This window comes from Porites lutea, chromosome 8 (assembly GCF_958299795.1).
Source record: "Porites lutea chromosome 8, jaPorLute2.1, whole genome shotgun sequence".
Lineage (NCBI taxonomy): Eukaryota > Metazoa > Cnidaria > Anthozoa > Scleractinia > Poritidae > Porites > Porites lutea.
The window spans coordinates 3612680-3627585 of record NC_133208.1 but is presented as its reverse complement, the minus strand read 5'-3'; the positions used below and the strand labels follow the sequence as shown (position 1 = coordinate 3627585).

The window sequence follows — 14906 nt, the reverse complement described above, 5'->3', positions numbered from 1 at the left end:
TCATTACGGTAGGGAACATCGCGAATGACTTGTTGAAAACATTACTTGACAGCTTGGTGACAGCTTGCATCGAAATTTAGCCAATGGGAATTGCCCGTGGCTGGGAGAAGCGGGTAAGGGACGGACCATTAGAAAACTTATGGGGGGCGCGGGCGAAGTACAAAAAAAAAATTCGCGCAAAGGAAAATTAAATGAAAAAAATTCTTGCACGCCAATTAACCCTAAAAAACATTCATGCTATGGCCTAAAAAAAATTCATACAGGGAATCTGATAACGAAAAAAAATTCCTGCGGCTCGAAAATTCCCCTCCCCCCCCATAACTTATCTAATGGTCCGTCCCTAATTCGAACGAATATAGCGTATGCAAAACGGACAGTCCGTATTTTTAGCGTCTCTCCCCAGTCTCGCTCTCTGTTTTCAGCCTTGTTCGAGACCTTTTGTTTGACTGCTCGCGCGTACTTGAATACGCAAAAATACGGACTGTTTTGCAGTCTATCTCTAAATATGTGCATAACTTCATTAAATCATCTGTCAGTATATATGTGTCATGCAGCGGACCGGAGAGAATTTACAACCACTTCTGGAACATCACATCACGCAACATCCATGCAAAGGTCATATGACTTCTTTTCTTCTGGTCCTGTGCGTGTTGGATAGATCTTTGAGGACGGTTCACAAAACTGTAGTCATGGAAATGACTACAGTCAGTCGTCAGTCATCATTTCTAAATATGTGCATAACTTCATTAAATCATCTCTCCATCACATTTTAAAAATGGCCTAACCTGGGGAGTGAAACATGAAAAATTAAAGTTCAGAAAATCGTAGCGAATTTATAAGATAAGCTTCAAAAAAAGGAACGGTTATCTAGAAATTTTTAGCGGTCCTCAAGTTATAGGAAATTCTAGGCCGGACAATATTTGCTTCTCCGAAAAGATATTTGACAGAAAATAATTCTTGGGTGCCCCTGATGACCTTACGCTAAATAATGAAAAATTTTATAGACGATTGGCCACCTGATCGACCTGACGATGATCCTATGCGTGTTGGATTCAATGACTGGCATGGGTGCAGGCATTATATCGTTTTCTCGATCTAGGTCTCGACTGACAAGTCCGGCTGCATTGCAGACGGGAAGCAACAAAAGATTCCTTTTTTTCACTCGTTGCAAAATTAAATAACAAAAACAATGTTTGTTTACAGTGGTACAGTCTCCTACGCGCATAAATGGCAAATCAAATAAATCCACCCATTTCAATGTATAATCCGGTAATCCTTTATGGTCGAAAAGGTTCATCAAATAGGCGTTAGTTTATTGTAGCAGTCCAAACCGTCGGACGTACACGCAAATTCATACCCCCACCGTGTTACAAGGGGGGGGGGGGGGAGGGAGAGGGGTTGATGGAACCCCTCTCCAGATTTATTGATTTGTTGCGGTATTTCGAAGCGATTTTGCCTTTAGTGGAAAGCCTTTGATCTTCCCAACAAGATGAGGTATATTTTGTGGTTGGTAGCGCTGCTCGAGGCTTGTGGCGTCACCAACAATGGTTGACATCTTGGATTTTACCAAGAATTAGAAATCAGGTTAAAATCGCAATTAATAGATGGTAATTTTTTGTGCTTGACATGTAAAATAACACATAAATAAACACTTTGTTTTCTTTTATTGTAGAAAAAATTTGGCAAATCGTGCATTTCACTCAAAAATGGCTTGACCACCTGCTACTTGTGACGTCATCCGTCGTAACCATAATATCTGATATCTGACGATCATTAAGCTTGTCTCAAAATGCGCGGGAGGGATAAACGAAGAGCTACTGAAAACGTCAGATGCTGATGTTTTATCGTCTAAGAAAAAAAAAAATCAGAAAAACCTCTTAGACCCCCCCCCCCCTTCCGTAAGATGTTGAAGGTTGAGGCCCAAGTTGAATGTACGTTAAAAGTTTTGGAAAGGGCTAGGGTCACATGTTTTTAATGAGTCAGTTAAGAAAGGCAGTTTGCTAGTTTATGTATTGAAAATTTTCAGAATTTTGGCGGGTCGGTGTGGTAGTGTAGTTGTTAGGGAGAGAGTTTAGGATATAAAAGGTCCGGGTTCAACCTTGGGTTGCAATCTTCTCTCTTTTGATAGAAACACTCCCAGTGACAACTCAAAAAATTTTAAGTGTCTTTCAGCGATCGTTTACGAAAGGGAAATTTGCGTACGCGAATTTTCCTGGATTTGAATTCTTAAGGACTGTATCGTCTCCGCAAAACGTCGAACGTTCGCGTCGAATTCGTCCAGTAGACGCGCGGACCCGTTGTTTCCCTTATAAATAGTTTTCGTTTTTTTCTCGCTACAGTCGTTATCCTCAGTACCATATGTTTTTCCACGCGGGCAGCAATATGCTTTGGGGCGTTGACCGAAGGCTGAAACAGTTATGGGCAAAATGGGTATACCGTCGTGTTGGTGGATCCCTAAGCTCCCATATGAAAAAAGCTTTATTTACCCATATTTTCATAACATGTTTGTTCCCTACCTTACTGATAAAGGTACCATCACCCTGGCGTTACGTCTAGTGCGCTCACCTGTAACAAGAATCTTCATCGTGATCAAACTTCTTCATACAGGCACTGGGCACTGTCAGCTGAACCGAGGCTAAAGATGCTTGAATGCGTACAGTGCCCATCTCGTCAATTCAGATCCCTTAAGTTTTAAAACAGATATGTAACGCTGTCAAGTAGATTCGACTGTAGGACCCCATGTTTCAGGCTTAAGAACGGTGCTTGAGTTCGCAACCATCCTGAAGACTCCATATAGAACGCAAATTTAATTAGAAGGCACTGACCAAACGTAATGCAACCCCTCCTCTATAATATAGACGTCTCTGCAATGCGGACACCTAGCTCTGCAGCTTTGGTATATGATTACTTATCTTTGCCTTTCTGTCGGTCACCTATTTTGAAATATTTCCTTGCAGTATTATCTCTATGAATACAACGATGAGGGTCTTCCATCTTTGCGGCCGCGCCACTGTCTTCCGTTTGCGGTCATACACTTAAAGAGAAACGAGTTATCAAGCCCGCATAGTCCAAAATTGAGATCGCTGATGTCTGTAGAGAAACCAGTTAGCCCAGGGAAGGAACATCCAAAATACATGGAGGTACAGTTATAACGAACCTAGTGGGTTGAGGCGAGGCGTTCACAGCGGTCAAACGATTGAAATTTGCAAAAGTTAAGCGAAATACTTCAAAGTTAAGGTTGCTACTTTCACTATCGAAGGTTTAAGGTATTACCAACATCCTGTTAGTTTACTAAACTTTTTGAAAGTTTACTAAAAATGTTCTAAGTGATTGAAAACCGATGCTGACGTTATTATCGGCGCCATTTTCAAACATGATTCTCTTTTAGTGCGAAGCGTTTTCAGCGAAAAAAGCTGAAAATTTTGAGAAAAATGGAAAGATAGTTATGTTGACTAACCGATTTATACATCTTTGCCCATTTTTCTCTAACTGGTAAAATGAAATCCCAGCAATAAAAAACAAAAATAACGATTTAGACGTTTGACCGCGGTGGTGGCGAGGCGTGGTGTTATTCACCTTAGTTATGTGTACACTATACCCCAGGGGGGTACTCCTGGCAATTCTAGGTAGGGATATGCCACCCGGTTATCCAAATCCTGACCCTATTTCAGACCAAAATACGTTATTTTCTACTCCCGTTTTCAGACTTGTCATTTCAAATGCATACCCGTTTTCAGACCTTGGGGTGGTCAAAAAACGCGACATTACATGTTTTACATAAAACAGAAATTATGTCATTCTTTCTTAAAATCCATTTCTAATTTGCATATTTTACTTTCTTTCTTATTCATTTGAAATTGAAACGACGGAGACACTGATACAAATCCGTAGTTCCTTTGTAAACCATCGATTCCAGATCAAAATGGTCAAAATCTATACCCGTTTTCAGACCAAAACGACGCAAAAAACCTTATCCTTTGGGGCGGCACATACCTATATGGCTTATACAGTGGCTGATCCAGACCTTCAGATAAGTGGGGGGGGGGGGGGACGGTCATCCAGACCCTGAGATAAGGGGGGGGCGGTCTCCAAAAAAAATTTTTGGGGGGTCCTTCGGGCCTCATTTTGGTCGGAAAAAAGGGGAGGCCCGGGCTCCCTGATCCCCTCCCCTGGATCCGCCACTGTTATATAAGAGAGTCCCCCCCCGGGACTATACCGGATAGCTTTTCGTGCCGACATGAAAGCCGAATATCCGGTACAGCATGAACGGAAACGAAACGGAACTGAAACAAGGCGTTCACGCACATCAAACGTCGTATACCGGAGCGGTTGGCTGAGAGTTTTGTGCACTAAATCCCAATGCTCACTTTTGAATATGTAAATCCGTCTCTGTGGGTTCCTGTTCTCCCTCTTAATCATTTACTTCCGCAATGATCAGAATACCTGTCCACTCGTCCACGATGAGTGGCAGAAACCTATCCGATATGTGATGATCCACTTTCATGGTTGGCGCGGCGCAGCTTGTTTCCGTAACAGAAGTCGCGCCGAAATGACCCGTTCTTATATGTGAACCAAAACTCTAGCCAGTATGGTTTTTGTTTCGTCGCAAGCGATACAAGGATCTTATATCCGCGCTTGCGTTTGCGTTGCTTGTGAAAAGCAGGTGTTTTATGTAATGCACTTTTTAATCCGAACAGGAATGCAAGTCTATGACATTTAGCGATGAAGCCGGTATTCTGGCCTGGAGGGGATTGGTGATGAGTGGCGAGAAGAGCCTGGGTCGGGTGTCTCTTTTGGCGGGACATAAGCTGGGATTCAACTTTATGTGAGCAATTTTTATGGCCTTCTAGCCGATATATAGAACTTGGAAGACTCAATATAATGACAAGGGTATTAAGGACAGTTCATTTTAAAAAATTTTTCAACTAAGAAGAGGTTTGAAAAAGTATCATCCGGTAAAGATATTTTACCTGTAATTAGTAAAGTGCGTCGCCTGTATTTTTGCCTCCGATGCGACGGTGGCATATTTCTTTTATTGCCATATGTATAAAGTGTGGAGCAAGCTGTCTCAGTTTATCGTGAGATATGTAATACAATTTTCGTTTTACGTTTTCCTAATTTCAAATCAAATTGTATAGTCGACTGTCTCTTAACGAACACCTCGGTAAAACGGACACCTAAACTAAGTTGGTCCCTGCCTTATTTACACACTTAGTGCCGGTCTAAAGGTTTCCGTCTTAAGAGCGTTGAATGAATTTTTATTGATTTTTTTTTTTCACTGGCTTGAAAAAGTATTTCGAGGCCAAAAGGTATCCAGCTAGATTTTGAAAGCATACAAATCACTGCACTGAAGCACACGTACAAGGGCGAAACAGCTGTCCATGGCTGCCACTGCCCGGGTGATATGGTTGTGCACATGCGTAAGGTACTGGCCATACCGCAGAGTTGGTACGTGTGCTTCAGTGCAGTAATTGGTATTGTTTCGAAAGTATAACCTGCACGTTACACTAATAACCATCCCTGTACTTTAAAACCTTCGCCTTCTTTTGTGCTTACCTCGATCGTCTTACATTGTAGTAGTTATAATGCGTTGTACTTAATTATGTTATTTCAGTCCTGTTGTCAAAACGTGTATTGCCTGCCCCTCTTGTTTCAGGAAATCCTATTTAGATGTGTCAAGAAAAATCCCCCTTACACAGCTTGCAAAAATTTTACCCGGAGACATCATGTGCGCCTGGAATTTCCCTTGTAAGTATTTGGCTGGTTTTGCTTTTCTCTTAGAAAATATTGAGCGGTTTTTATGTTTAGACAATACAAGTTATAACTATAGCAATTACAGTAGGTACCTTACCAGGGGTGTGCGTGAACGACATTCAATCAAAAGTCGTGTGCTTGAGTCAGAGATAGTCAACTCATGTGATGAGACCACCAACCATAGCAGCGCAATAGCTCGCATAGTTGTACTACTATGTTATTCGCTACACGCATAATTAACCCGTTACCTAGGTTACCTTTCACTCCGCGTCTCTTGTTGTTTCTCTGTCAGTTTTAGTCGACTGTCTAGCGTTGTGTAATAAACGTGCTTGTTCGGAGTTCCGACTCAACTTACTGACACAGCGAAAACAGCAACAGGAAAGAGTGAGAACTGGTTAGACATTTTCTTAGATTTGAACGAACGTAGCAGGCATTTATTTCACCACTAGGTCTAGTTAGTGGTAAAATTAAGAGACCTCAATTAACGTTATCTAGCTTGTTAATCTCGCGGGGACAAAGTGGTGTTGGTTGAGTTACGAGAATTTAAATACCGCATGCTGTATGACTTTCCTTTCCACAGTAATATTCAGAGGCCACACGTTGAGTCTTTGCACAATGAAACCGGCCCAGGGACAAACCTCTGAATCCTTTACAAGCTTCACCAGAGGCCTCGTTGTTAAAGCTAAATCTGTAAGTTCTAAATTAAGAAGTAGATTTCAAGAAGTAGCTTTCACAAAGCATAATAGCACCTTTGATAGTCTATTTTTGTGTTGAATTATTTCTTACCAAGTGTCGTTCTCAGGGCTTAGATTAACGCGCATTATCTTTTTACAGGCTGGTGTAGTATGTATCGACCCCTGTACTACAATGTTTCTCGTTCCATCCTGCAAGCTGGCTGTTTATCTTGGTGAGTGTATTCTTTGTGAGGGTAGCCTTATCTTTTCTTTAAGAAATCATATACGAAACAGTAAAAGAAAGAAAACTATGCAAGAATGAAGACCAGTTTCCGCGACGTGAGAGTCGAAAAACATTCTCCCTAAGACGAGGTGAACGCATAACAAAACAATAGCAGCAACTAGTGATAGGAATCATGATCACTTATCCTTTAGGATCTCCTTTCCCTGTGGCGTCAACAGTCGAGAATTAACATTTCTGGAAAACCTTATCAAAAACTGAAACTATTTTACATGGTCTATTCGAGTAAAAGTGAATCTCTGTTGATGAGTTCATCAGCTTGCAACGAGTGCATTTTCACGTCCTGTACGTTGCTATTGAATAGTTTATCCCTTTTCAGAGCAAGTTGTCCGAGTGTGTGTTACATTTTACCTTTTCTTTGTTACTTTCAGGGTTTTGCGAAACTGAGAGTCCTCCTAGGGTGTTCTGCATCATTTGTCGTCGTCAAACTACTGCGCTGTCACCAAGATCCGTGTGGCCGCTTACTAGTCCTTTCAGCTCACCTTTCAACAGCCGCGCAGCCTACCATTCAAACACTGGCACGAGTGCGGGTTACGAATCAACAGTCATCGAGCCATCCTTGTTAGATTTGAAAACCAAGCATAAGGCAAAGATTGTTGTGTCGCCAACAGAGAAATCCCCACGACTGAGTCCCAAACGCCCAAGTCCACGTCCAGGTGTAAAACGATCGCTGTCCTTCTCTTACAGTTCTCCGAAAGATGCGACGAAGCCTTTACAGAGAACTGCTAGGAGTGCGAGCTCGCCCGAAAGACTCCGTTTACAAGATGACTCAGCGAGGCCTAGGATCCAGTCTGATATTTCTCGTGACAGCGATGTACGCAAAAGCAATTTCATAGCTGATGATTCGCCGGTGATAGGATGTGGTCTGCGTGAGGTTAAAAGCTTAAACCTGGACTACGAGGAAGATGGTAAAAATTCCCTAGAAGTATTGACTGCAGAACTTGAGGAAGGGTTAAAAACAGCTGCGGTTACTCAAGAAACGTTATCAACAGAGCTAACGCGTTTGGTTACGTTAGGAAAGCAAAAGGACACCGCAAATTGCAGTCACTCTGATTCCGAATCAGAGAAACCTCTTGTGAAACATACAAATGCAAATACTTCACCCAATGTACTGCCCGTTTCCTTTAGTTCAGTGTGTAGAAGGGAACGTCATCAAACAGGAGAATTGGTGGAAACGCCATCAGTTGTTGCAGATGAGTGTCCAAACGATCCCTGCTTGTCTAATGAAACTGGCTCACGCACCTTAACGAATACCGCATCAGTACCCGATATTTCTCAGCTCGAATCCATTTGGGATTTGCACGACAATTTACAAACAGTTGATATGGAAATCTCGGAGTCGTTGCCTAGTTCAATTACTGTAGGCCAAGCCTACTCTTTCTCCACTCCACACGCCTTCAATGGAGTGTCGACAGCACAAGCCTCGCTTGAGAAGGTCGTATGCAGCAAGACAATTCTTCCTAAGTCGTCGACTACAGAATCTGTCCAAAACATGCCTGTTACAGTGACTGCAAAGCAACTGCTTGGTGAAGCCGCTGGGAATTCTACCATGAAGCCAACCAATTTTATTGCACATACAGTCTCACCCGCTAACGATCAACTGGTTGTCCTGTGCGATACAAAGTCTCCTGACACTGATAGTACTAACCATGGTGATGACGTCGGGCTTAGCGGTGAGCCTGAATCACATGATATTGTTATGTGTGTCGATATCTCCATATCAACAGACGACGAGTCGGAAGTGTTTGATAAAAACGATGGATCGGAAACGTTAGATAGAAACTTGATTTGTGAGAATCATAATGGGCAGAGTGCAATGTTAACAAACTCTCAGCTACTTCAAAATTCCAGTAAGAAGAATTCGGATTGGTCGAAATCTCTGAGCATTGATGAGGGTGCGTGCTCTCGCGAACAAAGCGTTACTTCAATGTACAAAGGAGCTAAAGCGGGCGGAAGCGACTCGGAGATGTCTTTGGACTGTGCTGAAGGCAATTCTCTAAGTTTTGATCGACCCTATTCATTCAAAAGCTCACCGGATACTGTCGAAAAACAGTCCAAACCAATAAACTCTGTATTATCAGGATCGGCAGCGAACATCCTGATACAAAAAAATTGTTCTTTAGATGAGAACAACAGCCTCTCTACATCCTGTGCACAGTCCTGTAGCAAAGTTTTGGAGTCTTCTTTGTCACCTCGAAAGTTTCCTAAGTTGTGCATAGAACGGTTGAAAGCACTTCAAGGCGCTTTGAAAACGGCGACAGGTCTAAACGCGAACCAGCCTGACAAAAATACGTGTTCGCCGTGCAAGTTAGTCATTCATCCGCAAAATACAAAAGAACCAGAACCAGATAAAGATTGTGTGGAACGTTTTGATAGTATGGGAGTTTCTGTAACGGAGCACGGAAGTGAAGGCACAAAACCGCCGATGTTTGGCCTTTCTGCTGTTGAAACCCAAGATGCTGATATACCTACAAAGTCACAACCCTGCGAGGGAGGTGTGATAGAGATGTCACTCATAGAGGACTGGGGCTTCGTACCAGGCTCTTCTAGTTGTAATGAAACACACCTCACAGATGAGGCATTCGCCCCTTTGGACATGGAGGAAGAAGAATATGAAATAGATTCAATCGAAGGAGATCCAGTTGCTGAGCCATTTGAAACTGAGCCATATATTGATGATTGTGATATACCAGAGCCAGAAGTTGTGGTGTGTTCTCCATCAGAACCGATGGAGACATTCACGTTTAGATTTCCGGGAATACCTGCTGTTGATGAAGACGAGAACGGTATCAGCGAAACAACTGAGCACAAAACGCATCTTGTCGAGGAGAGCTTAGTGGTACCAGAGTTCTGTACGGAAGTAGTCGTTTCATCATTGGAAAATTTCGTGTGCGAAGTGGACTTACCTGAAGAATCCAGATTAGAAAACGAGTCAGAAATTCCTGAATCCGTTGTTGTTGTTAAAGGGGATAAAGTTGATAGTATAGTGTGTGTTTCGCACTCTTCTCAAAACTTAGCTAACGGATGTTTAAGTAAGTTGCCAAAGAAAGATGTCTTTTTTAGCGGGGACGTGAAGGAACTGGAGAACTCAGGTTCGAAGCAACAATGCTCCGAACGGTTGGAGGAATGCGAAAAAGTGTGCTTAGGTCCTTTGTTGAAGAGAGATGAGCAGCAGATAGTAGAAGTAGCAAAGGCGGAAAGGCCAGTTGGTCAGCCTGTTATTTTGAAGGAGACTCAGATGATGGAATCTACGAAAGATAGGGACGTGCCTATTCATCTGAATTCAGAAAGAGAGCTATGTAAAATTACCAAACAAAAGCGATCAGCTGCGACTCTCGAGGACGTGCTGCAAGTTCAAATGGATGATGTCATCGTCGGTGGTTCAGAGGTAGAATTACCTGCGCGTGAAAGAAAGGGAGGGTGCCGTGAAGTTTCTTTACCGAACGTCCAAGAAACAGAAAAAGGTAGTGGTTGTGAGGGATTGTTATCGGAAATACAAGTGAAGCGAAACGACACTGACGACGAGAGAGACGGAACAGTTACTTCAGAGGAAAAGGAGGAGGCGGATAACAGATGTTCTTTAATGACATTACCAGAAACGCGTGATCCTGGTTATAGTATCGAAGAAGAGAAACAAGATTGCTTAGTTAAGGGAAAAGAGATGACAAGCCGTGACATAGCGATAGGTGATGAGTCAGAAGCAATGCATTTGTCAACTTCTTTAGCCCGTTTGTTACAAGCGGAGACGAATTCGACACATAATAAAACCGTTAAAGGAAAAGCGAAAAGATTGAAAAACACCGAGAAACTGCTCGGGAAAGCAGAAGAGGAAGGGAGAGAGCTCAATCATGAAACAGAGTCAAAAAGTGAAACGGAAAAAGAAAGCTGTCCAGAAGACTTGTCCTCAAAAGAGAGGGAGGAAATAAAATCTACAAGCACGTCACAAAACCGGGAGGAAAAGACAAAATGCTCAGACTTATTTTTAAACTGTCGTACAGTTGAAAACTCTCAAGAATTGAAACCTGTTAAGGATATGACGAAGTCTCCGGTACAGTCAGTGAGAAAAAGGAACTTCGGAAATGTTGAGTCAAAAAGTGTTTCCTCCGCCACAACTACTCAGTGGACTGTAAAGTCACTTGATCGAAGTAGGACGACTAGAATGGGAAATAACGAAACAAGTGAAACCTTTTTGAGGGAACATTTAAAACAGGAACCACTCGAATCAACAGGAAAGAATCTTGTGTCGTCAAAATCTAAAAATAAAACCAGGAAAAAAGAACGAAAGGTTAATAACTCTTTTTCAGTAGTGCCTTCTCCCAGAGAGTCCAAAGTGGAAACTGCGAAGGATGACACGAGCTCTAGTAAGCTGGCTGAAAAAACTGCAAAAACTGAAGAGGTTAAGAAACCCAGTGAACGCACAATGAAAAGTGCAGTCGTTTCTGACACAGTCGAGGCAAATGCAAAATACAAGGAGACTGAGAAGGGCGATAAGTTGGGTACAAATATCGTTAAGTCAGCAGGAACGCCCTCTGTTATTTTACCGCCGCCGTCTTCAAATAGAAAGTCCGATGCTCAAGCCTCGCAAGTTAAAAGTAAAGTTTGTCACCAAGGCGTTTATTATCAGGACACTCAAAACAAGAGTGAACCTTTGATAGCCATGCAGTGGGATAACATAGTACGAAGTATGAAACGAAAGTGTACAGAGGAGGGATACATCTTGGCAAAGCAACCCAAGTTGACGCCAACCCACAATGAAGCGGTAGAAAATAGAGGCGCACTGAAAAACTTGACTCCTCCACCTCCATTGGTCTCTTTGGATCGGGAAATGAATCGAAGTCAACAAGTACATGGGATGCCGCGTGCGATGTTGTGCGAGTCGAACATACGAGATCCTCGCATACACCGCCCTTACCCAAGACGACCCCAGTTTGAGTACATGTCGCCTACAGTGCACTATTATAAAGAGAGAAAATATTTTAAAGCAAATACCGAACACCATTCATATCCTTGTTGGGTTTCTCCTCTGCCTACACCGTTTCCTGTTAATAACAGAGGAACGGAGATACCGCCAAATCCTTGGTGGTATCAGCATAGAGGTGTAATGCCACATGATCACAGAGCAAACCGACAGCAGTTTGACCCGGTGTACCCGATACATGGAAACTGTGGGGTCCCTGTGCCTCAACCTGGTAACCTTGCGTTTCCACCGAAACCTGGTCTCCTACCAAACCCCTGGAAACGTGGTCTCCTACCAGACCCCTGGCACCCGCGTAGTAACCCATGTTACACGCCGCATCCTCTTGTTACACCAAGATAAATGATATTTAATGAGATATAGGCTTGTGGTGCTATTCGGGAATGGGAGGGGGCGGGCTGCTTTAGAAAGACAATCAATCATGCACATGGACAGATAAGAAGTGACTCTGATTATCCCCGACCTTAAACAAATTTAATGGAAATTTCCACGGTCCATTTTCCTTCGCCGACAATTCATTTTTCTTTAAAAAATTACAGACAAATTTACCAAAAAACTCTGATCCAAAAATCGCCTATTTTCGCTGTAAAGTCCATCGCGCTGCATTTTCCAATAAATATGAAGCACTTATCTTGTACCGATAGTTAGCTTACGCAAAAGGAGGGCAGAAAGAAGAGGACGGCAAAACGTGTGTGTGTTTCAAACGTGACAGGGTTATTACTTGCGTGTTTTGTCGTGATCTTCATTTATAACCTTACTGTGTTCCGGGGCCTGTTTCTCGAAAGTCCCGGTAACTTTCGGGCCCGAAAACACACATTCAAATCGAACTGTAAAGAACAAGAGCGTGGGTCCTGGCTAGCGTACTACTCCATTTCGTTTTATTAACTGATAGTTTTATCTATTAGATACAAAGCTATTGAAACCTCTATCTTCCATGTAAACAACAACAGCTTTACGGGCCCGGTAATTATCGGGACTTTCGAGAAACGTGTCCCTGGTCTTTCACCGAATGATCTGTTTTAGGGGAGTTGAAGTTTGGCGGAAATTGTTTTTCAAGCATGACATTTTCACGCTTGGCTTGTCACACAAGGTTTGCCGTTCCCTTTGCCTTTCTATTGCGTGACTTCAGTATTGTTTCATGCTGAACTGAGAATCAAGCCTTTCATAGAGGTCACGGAAGAGGAGATTTAAAAAGACGAAGAGGGTAGAGAAGGAGAGAGGGGAAAAGGGGTGCCATGGAGCTCTGAGGACGAGTTGTTTAATTAGCTATAACGAAAAAATGTCCGGCCTTAGCCCTGAAAACAACGGCATGTGTCTTTTCAGAAGCCAACGACGATAGAGCCAGAATTGAGGTTACTCATTCGTGTCTCCGGACGATGAATGGCCTATCCTATCATTGCTTTCTTATCCTTTTGCTCGTCTTTCTCCCTAGAAAAGCCAAATTCTCAGTTTAATTCATAGAAAAGAACGTTCATGACAAATAGGGCGGCGAAACTTCAATGAAAAGGCGCAAATATCCCAACTCGTCCTCTTTGTCAAATGTAGGCGAGCTCTCCCGGAGTTGAATTCTTTAGAAAAACTATCCAAGTTCAAAGAGAGAAAGACAAAATTCGTCATTCTTTTCAAGTTACAAAGTGTGCTGCGCGTGTAAAAGTTGTTGTTTTGCTAACCTAAACCTATTGCGTTTTTGACGTTCTGGTTGCCTTCGTGTCATGTTAAACTCCCTAATTCTGATAACCGAACAACTTTATTACTTCTATACAAAAGACAGTACCTGGACGTTTTAAAGCGAAAATAGACGATAATGGAAAGTAAGGTTTTGATACTCTACCTCTAAAATCACTTGAAAAGCCATTTGGTTGTAACCGTGTGAAGTTTTCCGTTCTGACTGTAGGGGAAAGGAAACGAAGACGGCGGGAGAAGAGATTGTGATTTTATTAATGACATATTTAATAATTAATTGGGTTAATATATATAATTGCAATGCTTATCATTCGCTCATGTCGAGTATGGTTTCAGCTATAATCGATTTTCGCAAACACGTTATTTGCATCGGAGGTTAAGAATTTATATTTATGTAAAATAACGAGAAGAGTTTTATAAGAGTTTGTTCCTCAGAAATCTGTATACTAAGCTTCGGTTGCGAAATAAAATGATCCCAAGACCAAAGAGATTTTTTTCTGTAATGGGTGGGTCAGTTTTGTGCTTTGCCTTCACCGGGATGTCTCCTGGATATGGGTTTTCAGCCAAAGGCGACAGGAAGCACTTTCTTATATGGCCCATACGTGGATATGCTACTGGAGAGAATGATTGATTTTTTTCCCTGTCACCGTGTCATTGGCAGACTGAAATCACCAAACACCTCATTTTCAGATACTGACTTCTTTGTCAAACGTGAGTGACGCCGTGTGTCCTTTTTTAAGTGCGAAAAAGTTTTTTTCTCTTTTTTTTTAAATTTCGCTTTGTTTGCATGATCAAATCACGTTGAAATAACTTTTGACTTTTCAATTCATGGCTACTCTCTTGTACTAGTTCATAGTTTCCATGTTCACGATTTTTAATCTTAAGTTTATTAGTGAAATATCCACGGTTTCACTTTTCAAGAAAGCTTTTTTCTTAAGACAAACCTTATACACAGGTAAAATGGTTTGCAAGGTAAACCCAGTACTGTACCCGTCTGTAGAGAGGTTTTTTACAAGGTCATTGACTGTATTCATCTTTTCCATTTCCCGAATCTGAATTTCACATTTGTATTATTCAGTTTTGTGTTGAAACTGGTTCCACTATTTTAAAGATTCATGCCAGTCTTCCTGTGGAGGCCCAGTTCAAAGGTCGTTTATAGGCACGCAATTCGTGCTAAGCACACTCGCCAGTCAATGGATCCATGGTTTCCCGACGGGAAGTTCTAAAACGCGGATAGATGCAGACACTGACCTCTATTTACAGTTTGGCGATTGTCAAAAGCCTTTCTATCAAACTACGGAAGTCCGGTGACCGGATTTAAAGCTGATAGTAGTAAACCTTGGCCAATCTTATTCGTCCGGTAACTTACGGGTGCTGCTGGTATTGTCTATACTGATTCAAAATCCATTGAATAAGCTACGGAAGTCCATTACATGGCTGAGCTTTTTTAGACTTTTTAAAAACCTCTTTTTGCACTTGATGTAATGTTAATAATAAATTGCTTGTTGACACCCATTTT

General features: G+C 42.1%; 1 protein-coding gene across 1 annotated transcript in view; it reads left to right on the top strand.

The window, feature by feature from the left end:
* LOC140945100 (uncharacterized) overlaps window positions 1-12046 on the top strand; it is a 31363-nt gene extending 19317 nt beyond the window's left edge. The window contains exons 4-9 of the mRNA XM_073394163.1: window positions 2958-3140; window positions 4698-4825; window positions 5657-5748; window positions 6335-6444; window positions 6589-6661; window positions 7101-12046. Coding sequence (XP_073250264.1) covers window positions 2958-3140; window positions 4698-4825; window positions 5657-5748; window positions 6335-6444; window positions 6589-6661; window positions 7101-12046 — 5532 coding nt within the window. The remainder of the gene's footprint in view (window positions 1-2957; window positions 3141-4697; window positions 4826-5656; window positions 5749-6334; window positions 6445-6588; window positions 6662-7100) is intronic.
* The last annotated feature ends 2860 nt before the right edge of the window (window positions 12047-14906 follow it).